The 16,213-nt window shown below is 36.1% G+C and overlaps 1 protein-coding gene across 2 annotated transcripts in view; it reads left to right on the forward strand.

The window, feature by feature from the left end:
* Positions 1 to 16,213, forward strand: part of LOC124555092 (segment polarity protein dishevelled homolog DVL-3) — a 126,097-nt gene that overhangs the window by 56,819 nt on the left and 53,065 nt on the right. For both annotated transcript variants that reach the window (XM_047128887.1, XM_047128886.1), the window contains exons 7-9: positions 2,742 to 2,985; positions 4,932 to 5,060; positions 7,835 to 7,962. In XM_047128887.1, the coding sequence (XP_046984843.1) occupies positions 2,742 to 2,985; positions 4,932 to 5,060; positions 7,835 to 7,962 (501 nt within the window). The remainder of the gene's footprint in view (positions 1 to 2,741; positions 2,986 to 4,931; positions 5,061 to 7,834; positions 7,963 to 16,213) is intronic.

Here is a 16,213-nt window from a genome sequence, read left to right on the forward strand (position 1 = left end):
GTGATTTCAAGGAGACCTCACACCACTAGTAATCTAATTTTAAATGAATGACAGAGAGCAAAACTAAATCATTTAATCAAACAACAGAAGCAGAATTATTGAAACAGTATGAAGTGTCGATTAATGGATGTAAAAAAGATGCCAAAGTGTGGACAAAATTGTGACATATTGACAGACCTTCTATCCCTGCAGGAATATCTGCAGTGTTAGCTTCAGGAGTATTTCATACTAATCTTTTCAACATAGCCAAACTACTGGTGAGTTGTTATGCTGAAATGCCATCTCAAAAAAACCACAGATTTTACTTGGAATCAAATTTTAGCAGGACATAGTATTGTATCTTTTAACACCTGACAGATAGAGATGTATAATGCCCTTTTACAGACTTCACCACCTTTGTGACGATTTTTGACAACATTTGGCAAGGGGAAATTTTTCCCAACCAGTGGGCTGAAAGTACAATTGTACCATTGGACCAAGATTGAAAATTGGTAAATCAATCACTCACTCACTCACTATAGACAACTTCAGACCAATCATTTCAGTGATGACCATATGTAAAACCGTGGAATGAATGAATGATTGGTTGGTCATAGATTTCTTTGGTGTCTGGAAAAAAGAAACCTGCCTTTAACATTTCAGTGCAGATCGAAGGTTCAGATCCACAACCAACCAACTTTTATGACTGGAGTTTGCTGTCAAAGAGGCCTTCACACTTGGGTGACACCAGCTTGTAAGGCAACTTACCATCTGTTGTTAAAAATTTGTCATCCCATTGGCGTTTCTGAGTTAAAGTTGGTACAGCCATTATTTATCAACATGTACAGGATTCTACAGGGTTCAGTCTTAAGTGTTACCATCTTCGCAGTTACCATAAATAGAATTTCTACTGTTTCGGGATGAAATATGTTGGCATCCATGTATGTCAACAACTTGTGTGTGTACTACAGTTCCACTTTAGTATTCTCAGTGGAATATCATCTTCTGACAGCCTTTCAGAAGACATAGGCGTGTGCCCAAAATCAAGGGTATAGTTTTTCGCCTACAAAATCCTCAGTCATTCACTTTTGCAGAATTTGATCAGCCCACCCGCACCTTGTCAGCTTACCTCAGTCCAGACAGTAATGACAAATCATACCTCACTATACTTGAAGTCTTATGTTATTAGTCTTTATCACCTGTTTTACAAGGTTGGCTTGATATGTCTGGTAAATTTCTGTGAAAGAATTGAACATTTTTGTTGCGACTTCATGATTGGTAAGCTTGATTATTCCAGGGAACATATAAAGAATTTCAACAATGTACAGCATTCAGTTCATTGTTGACAGCCATCTGAATTGATCAGTATGTCGACTGCGATTGAAAATGGAGGAAACAGAGTTTCATGCCATTATTAAACATTTTCATGCTGTGGCTTTCCAGTTATGGTCACCGCAAAGGAAACTAGTGACAGAATCCCTGATATGGTAGTGAAAGACCACCAGATGAAAATTCATGAGGTTGCTGAGACTGTAGGCATCTCAACTGAGGGATGCATAATATCCTGCTTGGAGAATTGGCTATGAAGAAGTGTGAGGGGTAGGTGCCGTGATTGCTCAGTCAACCAAAAGCAGATCCAGCACAATGTTTCAACACAATGTCTGTTGATGTTTTATCACAATTCGCAAGGCTTTTTGTGTCAGTTTGTGACGTTTGATGAAACCTGGATCCATCATTACACACTAGATCAAAACTGCAGTCAAAACACTGGACAGAGGCTGGTGAAATTGCACTGAAGAAGGCAAAGGCCATTTTGTCAGCTGATAAGGTGATGGCCAATTTTTTTGGGATTCCCAAGGAATAATCCTCATAGATTACTTGGAAAAAGGCAGATCTATAACTGGACCCTATTATCCATCATTGTTGGAGCATTTGAAATTTGTGGTGGCTGAAAAAAGACCAAGTTTGACATGCAAAAAAGTGTTCTTTCACCAGGATACTGCATCATCTCTCACATCAGTGATGACAACCTCAAAAGTGCATGAATTGGGCTTTGAATTGGTTCCTCGTCCACTCTATTCACCAGACTGAGGCCCAGGTGACTTCTTCCTGTTCCCTAATTTGAAACTTTGTCTTGCTGGGAAGAAATTTTCGTCAGATTAGGAAGCAATAGTTGCAATCAAAGAGTATTTTGTAAAGTTTGACAGAACCAATTTTTCCAAGGGAATGAAAAAGCTGAAGGGCCACTGGACAAAGTTTATATCTCTCAAAGGAGACCATGTCAATAAATAAGGTGAGTTGTTTATGAAACCAACATTTTTCTTGCTTTTTTACCAGACTTATCAAATCACCCTTGTATATCAAATTATTTTTCCTGTGTGTGTGATGCCTCTCGTAGTGTCATTTCAGAAGGAGGAAGGAGGTATAGTTGGGACTGTAGGCTATTGTGCTGAAGAAATAAAAATATGAATTTACCATAGGATATGTTTTGATGATATTGAAAATGTTTTTGTTGTTGGTGGAAGCATGTAATACCATGAAACCTGTATACTGCATGTCTCTTATTCTGTACTCAAAAAAATTATCATCTTTTGTGTCATAGTGCAGTCAACAGTTACTGGTTTTTTTACTGTATAGTGAATGTTAATTGCTGTACATTCCCTTATAGGCTCTCTTACAACCCCAATTGAAGAGTATAGCAGGTAGTATGTTTACAGCATGTGTCTTAGGATTTAACTTTATTTTTCTTCTCATTTTGATAGATCACAGTAGTGTTTCAAGACTGCATTTGGGACGAAGGCGGCCTCAGCGGAGGAGAAGACATAGAGCTCCACCAGCTGTTTCCAGAACGTCATCATTTTCGTCCATCACAGATTCTACAATGTCCCTGAACATCATCACTGTTACACTCAATATGGACACTGTAAATTTCCTGGGAATAAGTATTGTTGGCCAGAGTAACAAAGGAGGTGATGGAGGCATTTATGTTGGCTCTATTATGAAAGGGTAGGTCATCATTTTCTTATTGTTGTGAGTAACTACTACTTTCTATAAACACAGTCTTGTGGCTTTTAAGAATTCTTGACAAATTTAAGAATTTGTGCCGTTTAATTTCTGGGAAGAATTAGATAATGTGAAGTTATGTATTTCTCACAGCTTCAGTGACAGTGACCCTTGCGTTGGGATTGTAAATAAACGTTTCTCCATGAAAAATGGCCGTAAGATGGGAGTTCAGTTACTCATAGTAAATGTCATAAAGTATCACACTAGCTAGTAAACCAGAGTAAATTTTGTTAGGAATGAGTAGGCATGATTTTTTTTCATGCAACCAACCCTACCACTGATATATGCATGATGCTTTTGTGACTGTGATGCATGCCACTTATGTGACTGTAATCACTTTCACACTTTGTGTGCATTTTAGAACTGTTCTCAGATTTTGAAAATAGTGAATTACTCAATCATATTTCCAATTAGACATGGATTTGCCCACTCCTTCCTTATTACTTCTTTTGTGTTTCACACCGTTGGCCCCATGTGATGACAAAACATAGTTTACAGTGTCCTTGCTCAGTCCTTATATTCTACCACTGTGGATGTTTATTGTCCTTTGCCATGTAGCCCTTAATTTCAGACCTTATAAGCTGTGCGATTAAAAGGAAACCGTGACAATCTTGGAATCCTGGGACCATATTTTTTAACTAGTTCATCTGTAACCTATTAGAGGCAACTATTGTTTATTGTAAGACAAGAAATATAATAAATTACCTTTTCTGCAGTTTTCTGATATTGGTTTTTTTCTGTTGCAGCAAGTTTTGCTGTAACTATTTGAGTGTATATTATCAGTAAACTCCTTTTTTTTCCCCATGAGCTATTGAAAGCCATTAGAAAAAAATGTTTTATACTGTTGAAAAATATAGTTATTTCTGAATCTCAGTAGATAATAAATGTGTTGTGTGTTTACTGTGTACTATCACTTACCAATGCAGTGCACTCAAAACATATTTCCACCTGATTGGAATGAGATATGCTGCCCATCCAGCGTTAAAAATAATTTTGGTATGTTAGCCACATTCTGTACACAGAAACATATGACTAGGTGTGCATTGAACGCAAGTACTCAAATAATATGTGCAACTGGGGGAGGAGAGGGGCCCTCAAATGTTTGGTTGTGATCTCTCCACCACCACCCTTGCCCTTCTCATACCATTACACTCTGTCCTACGTGACAGGGCTCTTCATGTGTTCAGTATTCAGTTTCAGTATATTCACCATTGACTACTTACAGTGGAATAGGTCTGAACATTAAATATGCAATTAACAATAACTTTACAGCAAAGTTTTTACAGTTTAATTCCACTTCTTTTAGGAATATTCTTATATACTAATGTCAATGATTATTTCAAAATATTCTGTTATCTTATAAAATGGGTGTTTGAGTAACCAGTCATAAATCTTACGTTTGAAAATATTCCTGGTCAGTGACCGAGCAGATGCTGGAAGTTTATTGAAGAGTTTTAAACTTATTATTTTGTGTGTGTTTGCCGTCTTTGTGAGTCTGTGTCTTGGTTTGTCGAAGTCAAGTTTGCCTCTGGTGTTGTGGGGATGTATGTTCTCTCTGGTCTCGAACTCGTTTAAGTTGCTTTTGACATAAAGCAGTGCTGTGTAGATGTATGGATTCACAACAGTTAATATCATGCAAGACAAGCAAAACACAGCATGTGGCACACTAGTAAGAACTGCAGTTAGTTACTGCATTACACATATCATTTTATGCAGTGAAATAGCAGCCACAAAGATATTTTAATTGGAGTTTAATCTTCCTTTGTTCCTTTCAAGATAGTTTTTTTATATTTTTTTATTTCAGAGCAACATAGACATGTTTGTGCTACTATGAGAAAATGTAATTTCTCTCTCTCTGTCTCTCTAATAAATAATTTGAATTGTTTTAGGGGTGCGGTAGCCTTAGATGGTCGAATTGAACCTGGTGATATGATACTTCAAGTTAATGATATTAATTTTGAGAACATGTCCAATGATGAGGCAGTTCGTGTACTTAGAGAAGTTGTTCAGAAACCAGGGTAAGCCAAATATTTGTACTACACTAATATAGTATATATTACCATTTAGTTTCATGATAATATGTAGTGAAAATTAAGAGCTCCATTAAATTTGTTTTTGTGTGATGTTTTTTTTTAAATCTAATGCAATTGAATAAACAGAGTGGAACTGTTATACATAAATCCTACTCGGTGAAAAAGTATTACAGCTGTCGATCACTACATACCATTATGCATTGTGTGTATCATTTTACTAATATTGTATTTGTCTTTAGAGTCAATGGCAGTGGTTGGATTTGTAACCATGATACAGTCAAATTTATTTTTATTTTGTAGACTTACTCAAGACAAGAATGTCAGTAAAATGTGTAATGACAACACTGGGCACAGTGCAACAGCTGGAATATGCACCAATAATATTGTTTCCAATGTAGGAAAAAGAAATGCATGATTTACATATTACAAAAGATAATTTTATACTTGCATAAAGATTTGAACAAAGAAAAAAAAACTGTATATACATTTTCTCTTTGATTTCCTGTTGCAATTTAAAGAAATCTTATCAACAGCAATGGAATGAATCATACCAAATATTAGACAGAACTGCCCCCCCCCCTCCCCCATGTTACACAAAACAGGTCGGAACACTGTTGCAGAAGCAATGAAAAAAACATGCCAAATTTAAAAGAACGCATTGTTACAGAAGCTCAAAATTCAGTGTGAACTTTAATGTGAGATGCTTTTAATAGTTTCCACAGTGAAATTCTGGCAGAAAATTCAGAGAGATTCTGGTCATATGTGAAGTTAAGTAGTGGCAAGACAATCAATACATTCACTGCACTGTAATGGTGGTAATGTTACCAACGAAGTGCCACTAAAGCGGCGTTATTAGAAACTATTATTGGAAATTCCTTCATCAAAGATGATGAAGTAAATATTCCAGCATTCAAATCAAGAATTGCTGCCGATATGAGTGACTAAACTAGAGATCCTCAGTGTAGCAAAGCAGCATAAATCACTTAAAAAAAGTCAAGTCCTCTGCTCCAGATTGTATATCAGTTAAGATTCCTTTCATAGTATGCTGGCACAATAATCCATACTTGTCAACCATATACAACCACTTGCTTGACAGAAGATCTGTACCTAAAGACAATGTTGCACAGGCAACACCAGTACTCAAGAAAGGAAGTAGAAGTTATCCAATCAGTTACAGACCCGTAGCATTGCTGGTGATTTGCCGCGAGATTTTGGAACATACACTCTATTCGAACATTATCAATTACCTCAAGGGTAAAATAAAAAAATAAAAAATAAAATAAACAATAAACTGTTGACACACAGTCAGCCTAGATTCAGAAAATGTTATTCTTGTGAAACACAACTAGTCCTTCATTCTCACAAAGTAGTGTGTGCTATTGATGGGGGACCTCGGATTGATTATGTATTTCTAGATTTCCAAAATGCTTCTGATATTGTTCCTCACAAGTGGCTTCTAATGAAATTCCATGCCTATGATGTATCATTTCAGTTATCCAACTGGATTTGTGATTTCCTGTCAGAAAGGTTACAGTTTGTAGTAACAAACAGAAAATTGTCAAGTAAAACAGAAGTGATACCTGACATTCCCCAAGGAAGTGTTGTAAGTCCTCTGCTGCCCTAATCTATCTAAATGATTTAGAAGACAATCTGAGCTGCCCTCTTTGATGGTTTGCAGATGATACTGTTATTTACCATATATGTAGTAAAGTCATTGGAAGAGCAAAACCAATTGCAAGATGACTTGAGACAAGATACCTGTATGGTGTGAAAAGTGGCAGTTGACTCTAAATAAGGTAAAGTGTGTTGTTATCCACATGAATACTAAAAGGAATCCATTACATTTCACAATAAATCACACAAATCTAAAGGCTGTTAATTCAGCTAGATACACAGGAATTACAGTTATGAACAACTTAAATTGGAACGATCACATAGATAATTTTCTAGAGAAGACAAACCAAAGACTGTGTTTTATTGGCAGAACACGTACAAGATGCAACTGGTCCACTAGAGAGTGTCTATATACTATGCTTGTCAGTCCTTTGGTAGAGTATTGCTGTGCAGTATGGGATCCTTGCCTCCTTCAAAGGAGGACATCTCATTTTCTATTATAGCAAAATTAGGGAGAGAGCATCACAGGTATGATATGCGAAATGGGGTGGGAATCATTAAAACAAAGATGTTTTTTAGTGTGGTGAGATCTTTTCGTACAGTGTCAGTCTACAATGTTCTCCGAATGTGAAAATTTTTTAGTGACGCCCACCCCTACATAGGGAGGAATGATCGTTGTAATAAAATAAGAGAAATAAGAGCTCACATGGAAAGCTTTAGATGTTTATTTTTCCTGTGTGCTGTCTGAGAGTGGAATGGTAGAAATACAGCATTAAAGTATACCCCTTGGCATACACTCAAGTGTGAATTGCAGAATAGTCATGTATATGTAGAAGGATAGTGTCAGAAAGTGGGAATAGAATTTGTTTATGGTACATTTTGTAACAAAGTATTGATTCAGAGTATGTGTGCATTAGTTGTAAAACCTGTATGAGAAAGACTAAAAAGATAGTACTTAAACAATTACATGTGTGTTATGCTTTAGGACATGCATACTTAGAATTAGTATTTATTCCCTTATGTTACTTGCAGTCACATGCAGTGTTAAATTATTGTTTCACTTGTAAATTTTTGTTTTGCCTTTATATTAACTCAAAGACTTTTAGTTACATTATTAATTTGTGTTTAAAATTTGTAACTTTCAGTCCTATAAAACTAGTGGTTGCGAAGTGTTGGGATCCAAATCCAAAAGGTTATTTTACAATTCCAAGGACAGAACCAGTACGACCAATTGATCCTGGTGCCTGGGTTGCCCACACAGCAGCAATAAGAGGTTGGTGTTCACATACCATAGGATATCTCATGCTGGCAGAAACATGTACAGGGTATCCCAGAAGGAATGGTTGAGATTCTGGGATATGACAGGAACAATCATTTGAAGCAAAAAAAGTCTAGTAAGCATGGGTTGTAAAATACATACCTTAAGAGCCATGAGCAGTTCTTCATCTTCACTACCGTGAAACACATTTTTTCTACAAGTGTTCATAGCACTTAAGGTATGTGTTTTAGACCTCATGATTTCTAGACTTTTTTCCTGTTTTCGTCCATACTTTCTAAAAAATGGAAAACAAAGCGCTTGCAGGAGAGAGATGTCTCACAGTATCGAAGATTTAGTATTGCTCATGGCTCTTAAGGTATGCATTTTAAAGTCCATGTTCATCAGACCTTTTTTGCTTCAAATGACCGTTCCTTTTTTATCCCCAATACTTATCATTGGGCCTGTGACACCCTGCATATACAAGATAGTCACAAAAATTGTTTGTGATAATAGTGTCATTGACACTGTGTGCAGAGTTGATTTGTAATTTTTGTTAATGAAACCTAAAATTTAATTCTTATGAATATTTTAGTATGACATTCTTAAATAATCCTGCTGTCAGATTGGAAAATCACATGAACATTTGTCAGTCTCATAATTATGTAGTTCTTGTTATATTTTTAACTGATTTCTCTGAGTATGCAATGTGGCGTAGTTGTTAAAATACTTAAATTCATGGTCAGGAGTACCGGTTCCCTATTGGGCCATCCAGATTAAGGTATTCTTTGGTTTCCATAAATTGATTGACAAATCCTTCGAAAAGGGCACAGCTGATTCATTTCCCAGTCTGAGCTTATAGTCCATCTGTTATGAGATCACCAAGAGAATATTAAATCCCAGTCTTCATTTGTTAATTTCTGTAAATGTTTCTCACTTTGCGTAGTGGGAATGATCATAAAAAAACTATTTCTGCTTCCTGTGGTTGCTCAAATTGTGTTGTCTTTTGTGCCAATTTCTGTTGCTTTTTTAGGTATGGTTATCTGCTATCCATATTATTATTCAGTATTGGGACGTCATCGACAGCTAAGAATGGCTCCATTATTTCTCATATCTTCATATATTTGCCTCAAATATAAAAATGACAGATAGAAGTTTGGCTCAATTTCTCTTTAAAAAGACTGTCTGTCAAGGACAGAATAGGAAGCATTATTTTTAAGGGATCAACCACTTAATTATATACCTATAGCTATTTATGACAATTTTACAAATTTCAAAAGTTTACTTCAGTATTTATACAGTTTTTATATTCTGTTTTGTTTGCTTCCAGCTTGATTTTTTTACTGCCTTTGGCTATTTTGTTATGAATCCTTTCATAGACTTTTAATGCATATTGTATTGGAGTAATTTCTGTGTTAATTACATATCCTCCCTAAATATAAGCACATGTATTTCACTTCACCATTTTATGGTGTATTCATGTTTCCAAAATTGCTTAAATGTTTTACTTAACCAACTTACATCTGAATGTTGAGCTTAATTTACCCATTTTGCTAAATGTTACATCCATTATTAATGTTTTCTCATTGCTCATTTCTTTTAACACATTTTTGTACATCAAGCATGATTTTTCCATTAGTGTGGTCTACTCCCATTTCTGTTCGTATTTTCCTCCTGACATTAAGTGTGGTGGTCTCTCCCCTCCCCCATTACAGATGGAAATTAAGTCACCTTACTGCTTCTGTCAGGTTATGGAATTGTGGTTGGTGATGTTGGCTCCTGCCCCCCCCTCTCCCCGGGCCACATCTTACTCCTTACTCCTTACCCATGTTGAATAAGCTTTGACCAAAATTAATGTCTGCATGTCTGTCATCTTTATTTTACCCACATTGCATTGTGGAATTGTAATATCCTTCCTCTTACATCTTACTTGTATTGTTGTTTGTTTATTTATTTTTCACTCCATATTTTGATCCCCAGATCCAGCTTAGATATTCACTGTTCATCCCCCCAGTTTAATCTTACCAGGCCGGGTGGTCTAGCAGTATGGCATCTGCCTCGAAACCAAGAGGTTACGGGGTAATATTGTAGTCGAGCCACAGAAATTTTCATTGTGCATTTGATCTACTCTTCACAACTCAGTGACATGATGAGTCACCAGATGTGACACATGGTTCAGATTCCATGTTAAACAGTAGGTCTTGTTTCCCAAGTTGGTGAACCGGGATAGATTAGGGACATGCAATTCGCTGAAGTGGCGTCCAATTAAAGGTATTGCATGTGGCCATTGTGCCACATGAAATTAATAAAATGGAATCTTGCACAGACTTTCATAAATGGGTCTTCTGATATCTTTCTGGTGTTCATATTATTTACATCTATTTGTGGAAGTTTTATTTAATCTCTCCTGGTTTCCTGTCCTTCCCACCATTTCATAACTTGATATTTAATCTCTGAATTTACGTTTATTGTAGGCCTTAATATTGCAGTCACTGCGCTGAGAGCAGCGCAACCTGTATTCTTCAACATTGCTGCCCCATCCAGTATCAGTCCTCCTCTTTTTTTTCTTCACAATATAGTTTTACTGTATAATAGACTTTCCTGGCTATCAGTTTCCTGTTGCTAGCTCATTAGTCCAGTAAAAATATAATTTAAGACAGGTAACTTGTGAATCAGTGAGTAGAGCTGTTGGAATCAGTAACAAATGTAGAATTTTTTAAAGGTTTCAGCTTGGTACGTAAACAGTAATATCCCACTTTTAAAAATATTTGTCTCTATAAAGATACTCTTACAATTAAAAATGTAGGATTCAATCATAGAAGTATAGTGTTAAAGAAATGGTCCACATTTGTAGTTTGCCCAGATTGGCTGCATATTTACAAATATATATCTGAAAGCAGTGCAAGTATCAAATTTGGAAGGAAGTTAGAAGATCAAAATTTGGAGAATTTAGCCAGAAGATGTAAAATTCATGTGTTGTTTCAAAATTCTGTTGGTCTGTAGTAAATGAAGACAGAGAGTATGCTAACAACAAATTATTGGTTGCATTTATGCATCAGCTCCGGAGGATCACACAGAGGTACAAGACTCCTCTTCTGTTGGATTCTATTTCCTGCTTTCTGCCACCAATTACTTGTGCTTGTTTGCAGCAAGTCCTTGGGATTCTGTTTAAACGCCTTTTCTTTTATCTGTGCTGGTGGTATTCTTCTGCGGGAAATAAAATCCAAGGATTTCTAAGGCCATCAAAGTTTGTCCATTTTTAGTAGTAAATTAATTATTATTATTTACATTTTATGGCCTTCATTGGGCCACTCTAGCCAACTTTATACAAGGAATTTTTCAGTTTCCTGTCAGCCCAGCACTTCTTCATTCTTTTGGATGTCATCCTTCTTTCTTCATCAGAAATCACCCTTCATATTGTCTGTTTGTTGATTCTTGTTTGCAGTTTGGTTTGATTGTTTGTGAGTTTCCTGATTTTGTCAGTTTTGTTTCTTAGGTCTTCCAATGTAATCTGTAGCTCATCCATATCTTCGAGTTCTGTAATCCACTTAATGTTGCACTTACTGTTCCACAATTTTTCTATTGTTCTCCTGATGATCCTGTTCTCTGGTGTTCTGATTAGATGTCCGAAAAACGAAATGTGTTTCTTCCTGATTGTACTCATTACTGGTTCTATTTCTTTGTAGACTGTTTCATTTGTAGCTACTCTCCAGTGTCCATCTTTCTGGTACGATTTGCTGATGCACGCTCTGATGATTCTTCTCTTTATTTTGAGTGTTTTGTCTATTTGTACAGTGTTAGTTGTTTTGAAGATGGTTTTAGTTGCATATGTTATTTCTGGTTGAGTGGCTGTTTTGTAGTGTTTTAATTTTGTTGCTATTGACAGGCTCTTTTTGTTGTAGGTGTTCTTCGTGATATATTGTGCTCTAGTCAATTTGTTTATTCTGTTACGCCATTTTGACTTTTCATTGAGGTTATATAGTATGATTTCTCCCAGACATTTAAATTTATATACAATTTTGATTTCTTGGTTTCCTATGGCAATGTGATGACTGTTTTTTCAAAGGATATTCCAAGACCAATTTTTTGTGCTATTTCCTGTAGTGAGATAACTTGTTGTTTGGTTTCCTGAATACTGTTGGACAAGAGAGCAAGGTCAGCAGCAAATCCTAGTAAATTTAAGCTTATGTTGTCTTTGGGTCTTCCAGTTTGGATGTTCTTTGGGTTAGTCTTGTACCATTCCCTCATTATGTATTCTAAAGCATAGTTGAACAGCAGGGGTGTCCAGTGATCTGCTTGTCCTAAACCTGTTTTTATGATAAATGGCCTAGAGAGTTCCCCCCCAGAACTTGACTTTTGATACAGTGTTGGTTAAGGTGAGTTCTATCAATTTGATAAATTTTGTATAGAGCCCGAAATTTCTTAAGAGTTTTAATATTGAAGATCTATGGATACAATCATATGCCTTTTTAAAGTCCACGAAGGTTATTACAAGAGGTTTATTTTGTTTCTTGTAATATGCTATGGCTAGTTTTAAAGTGATGATCTGTTCTGCACAGCTTCTCCAAGGTCTGAAGCCTCCTTGGGATTCATCTAATTCTTCCTCTAGTTGTTCTTTGATCCTTTTGTATATGATTCTGGAGAAAATCTTGTATGTGCAGTCTATGAGAGAGAGACCTCTGTAATTATCTGGGTTGCTTTTATCTCCTTGTCTGTGGAGTGGGTGGATTATAGCTGTGGTCCAATGTTCGGGAAACTTTTCTGTTATCCAGATTTTTGTTAGGGCTATGTGTAAGTATGTTCGAACTGTATCTATGGCATATTTCCACATTTCTCCGCATGCCTTATAATTTTTTATCTCTATGAGTGCTGTTTCCACCTCTTGGATTGTTGGAGGATTTATGAGATCAGATGGAGTCTTGATGGGTGTGTCTGTATTAATTGCTAAAAGTTCCTGGGATTCTTCACAATTCGAAAGTTTACTAAATGCTTTTTCCATGATTTTGGCATTTTCCTTGTCATTATGTGCCATTTTTCCATCTTCCCTTTTCAGCATTAACGTGGGAGGGGCAAATTTTTGTAATTGTCTTACAAACATTTTGTAGAAGTCTCTGGAACTGGTTTTGTGGTAATTTTCTTGTATTGAGTCAATTAGATCTTTCTGTGATTGTCTCTTGGTTTGGCTGATAATTTGTGTGAACTTTTTCCTGATATTTTTGAGGTTGGTTGCATTTTCTTCTGTGTTGTGTGTTTGAAATTTGTAACCATGCATGATGGCTTTCTTCATTAATTTTGTCACATTCAGAGTTCCACCGGATATGTCATTTACGTGGCTTCAATGGGGCTCAATTTTCTGCTTGTTGCCTGAGAATTTGAACCAGTCCTTCTAAATTATCTGTCAGTTTTATGTTTTGTGTGACTTCACTATATTTAGCATTTCTAATTAATTGGTGGGAATCGAAGTTACGCTTTCGTTTATTGCACTTTGGTTTCTTTTTTAGTGGTGTGAACTTAATTTTGATTTTGATAATGTAATGATCTGAACGTGTATCTACCCCTCTTAATACTTTAACACCGTAGACTTCTCCGTGGAAGAATTTGTCCATAAATACATGATCCAGCTGCCATTCTCCTTTATCTCCAATCAGGATGTTTCCAAGTTTAAAGTTTGTTTGGCCTCCTTTTGAAGTCTGTGGACTTTGAGATCAGTTTGTGTTCCCTACAGAGTTCAACAAGTCTTTGACCATTCTTATTTGTTTGTTTATGTTTAACCGATTTCCCAATGATATCCCGGTATTTCTTTTCTCTTCTGAGTTGGGCATTGAAGTCCCCTAACAGGATCTCAACATTGTTAATATTTACTTGGTTTATTGTTTGACCAATGAGATCCCAAAACTTTTGCACTTCTTTCCTATTCTTTGTTAGAAAATGCTTCTCGTTAGTAGGGGCATGGACCTTAATGATGGTATAAATTTTGTTGGATGCTTTTAAACTCAAAGTTGCAATTCTCAGGAAGATGGCTTGAAAATCGATAATTGAATCTATTATTTTCACATTGACTAGAAACCCAGTTCCAAATTGGGGACATTCTTTCATAACCCTTATTCTAGGTTTCCCATTGTAAATTTTGTAACCTTATGATTCGAATGGTTCTTCTGTAGTATTTCTCATTTCCTGGAGTCCTGCTACCAAAATTTCTGTTTATCTAATTCACCCGTCAACTAATTTAGTTTTCCTGCTTTAATTAGAGAATTAATATTATGAGTAGCAATGTAGTTGACCTGATCTTGTTTGATCCTGTTCTTATGAACTGGCATAAGAATGGACGATTGCTAATGCTCCGACTCATTGACGCCTTCTAGATGGCTATTCACTGAATCCGATGTAGCCTTCTCCTGCATTCTTGGACAGGACGGTGGAAATTTTTTTCCTAAAAGACCGTTACATGGTTGACTTTTGAAGGTAGTTAACCTTGGGTGGAGCAAGCTCCGATTTACAACTATGGTTGTCAACTGCAGAAGCACAATCCTAGATTTCCTCCTAACTCACTAAGGTATCATTTTCCCGCCAATACTCAGGTGGCTGATTGCAGTGCTTTCCCATTGGGCGATGGGGTCGCCATGTTCCTATGTCAAGTAAATTAATTATTAATAATAGTTATATTTCTGAACCTTTTCTTGATAAGTCCCCTAAATGGTAATTTATTGATGTTACTGAAGCTAGAGTTTGTATGAAACAAGAAAGGACAAAATTAATATGAAAAATTACAAGGAGACAGTATGTCTGGCCAGTACTTATCCTTCTGGAGACAGAGCTGCTGTATTGCTGATGTACACATCAAAAGTAGAAAAAACCTGTAACTAACTTTCGGCACTGTCATTTCACTCATTGAGAGTCTTCTAGGACATAAAAGGGGTGTACACACCCTGGGAGATCCCAGAAGAAACTGGGATTTTTTTTAGAATTCTATGAAGTTTTCATTGTTTTAGTTTTCAGGTAAATTTTTGTAATTTTGACTTACAAGAACGGATGCTGTAATTACGAATTTTACTCTAGCCCGCTATTGCAGAATAATACTGCAGTGATAAAACATCAATGAGAGAATAACACCAAAATAAAACTTTGCTTTTGATGAGTGTGATGTTACAACTGTTTACAATTTTAACAGGCTGTGGGAAAATGTTGCAAATGATGATTTGAGAAGCGTTAATTAGAAATTTTCCTTTTATGCAAGATGAGTTATGTTACATGTGAGAATGTGCGATGAATTACTTAAATCACGGAGTGTTTGACTGTCATTCAAAACTGAACATTTTGAGGACCACCCACTTAGAAAAAATTAGGGCCTAGAAGACCAGGGTTTATGCCATTTTTTAAAATTTTTTCTGGGTCACTTGTGTTTGACATATCTTAAAAGGTAACACACACTATAAATGACCGAGGCTCAAGGTTAATTTTTCATATTTATTTTAGTTCTTTCGTAGATAACAAATTATGCAATAACGATGACAAAAAATATAATACTCCTTAAAAAAAAGTGGGGGGGGGGGGGCCAGGAGTGGAGTGAGTTCTTGAGAAGTTTCACACGTAATTGGCTTTTTTATGGAAAGGTCAAAGTGCTCTACTTGACAATTCAGCTAGGTAACCCACAAAATGTTCTGTTCACAGGAGTGAAATTTGTAATCGTGCTTGTCAGAAACATTCAGCTGCTGCAATTTAAACTGTGCTCTTAGGATCCTGCCTAACCACACTCTCGGAAGAAAATAACAAAAAATTTTTGACGACCATTATTATATGTGAAAGCTTAGCTTTTCGTGTAGCTATATTGACTTTGATTATTTACATGTTTGCGCTATTTAACAGGGATTTTGCTTGCTTGACTACATCATATGTCCTATGCTGTGAATTTCTGTTGTCATTGGCTGGTGAGATTACGTAACACGAGCTATACTGGCTGACAAAAGTGCATTTTGCAGTGCATTCACAATTTTGGTGCATCGGAAGCCACTATGCTGTATTGTGCTTCAGAAGCCACTATGCTGTATTTGGTAGAATTCATATTTATACTTTCGAAAAATATGCAATGTATGTGTTGCTGCATATTGGAGATCTTTCCAACACACATCGTTTTGTTGCTGGGTTGCATTTCCTAAAGTGCTGGGAAGTTCAATGTTGGTGTATAAAACCTTTTATCATACAAAGGATTGGTAAGTTTTACAACTCTGAGGGAAAGTATATTATCACTTAACATTGAAAAAAAAATGCACTT

Source organism: Schistocerca americana, chromosome X, assembly GCF_021461395.2.
Source record: "Schistocerca americana isolate TAMUIC-IGC-003095 chromosome X, iqSchAmer2.1, whole genome shotgun sequence".
Taxonomy (NCBI): Eukaryota; Metazoa; Arthropoda; class Insecta; order Orthoptera; family Acrididae; genus Schistocerca; species Schistocerca americana.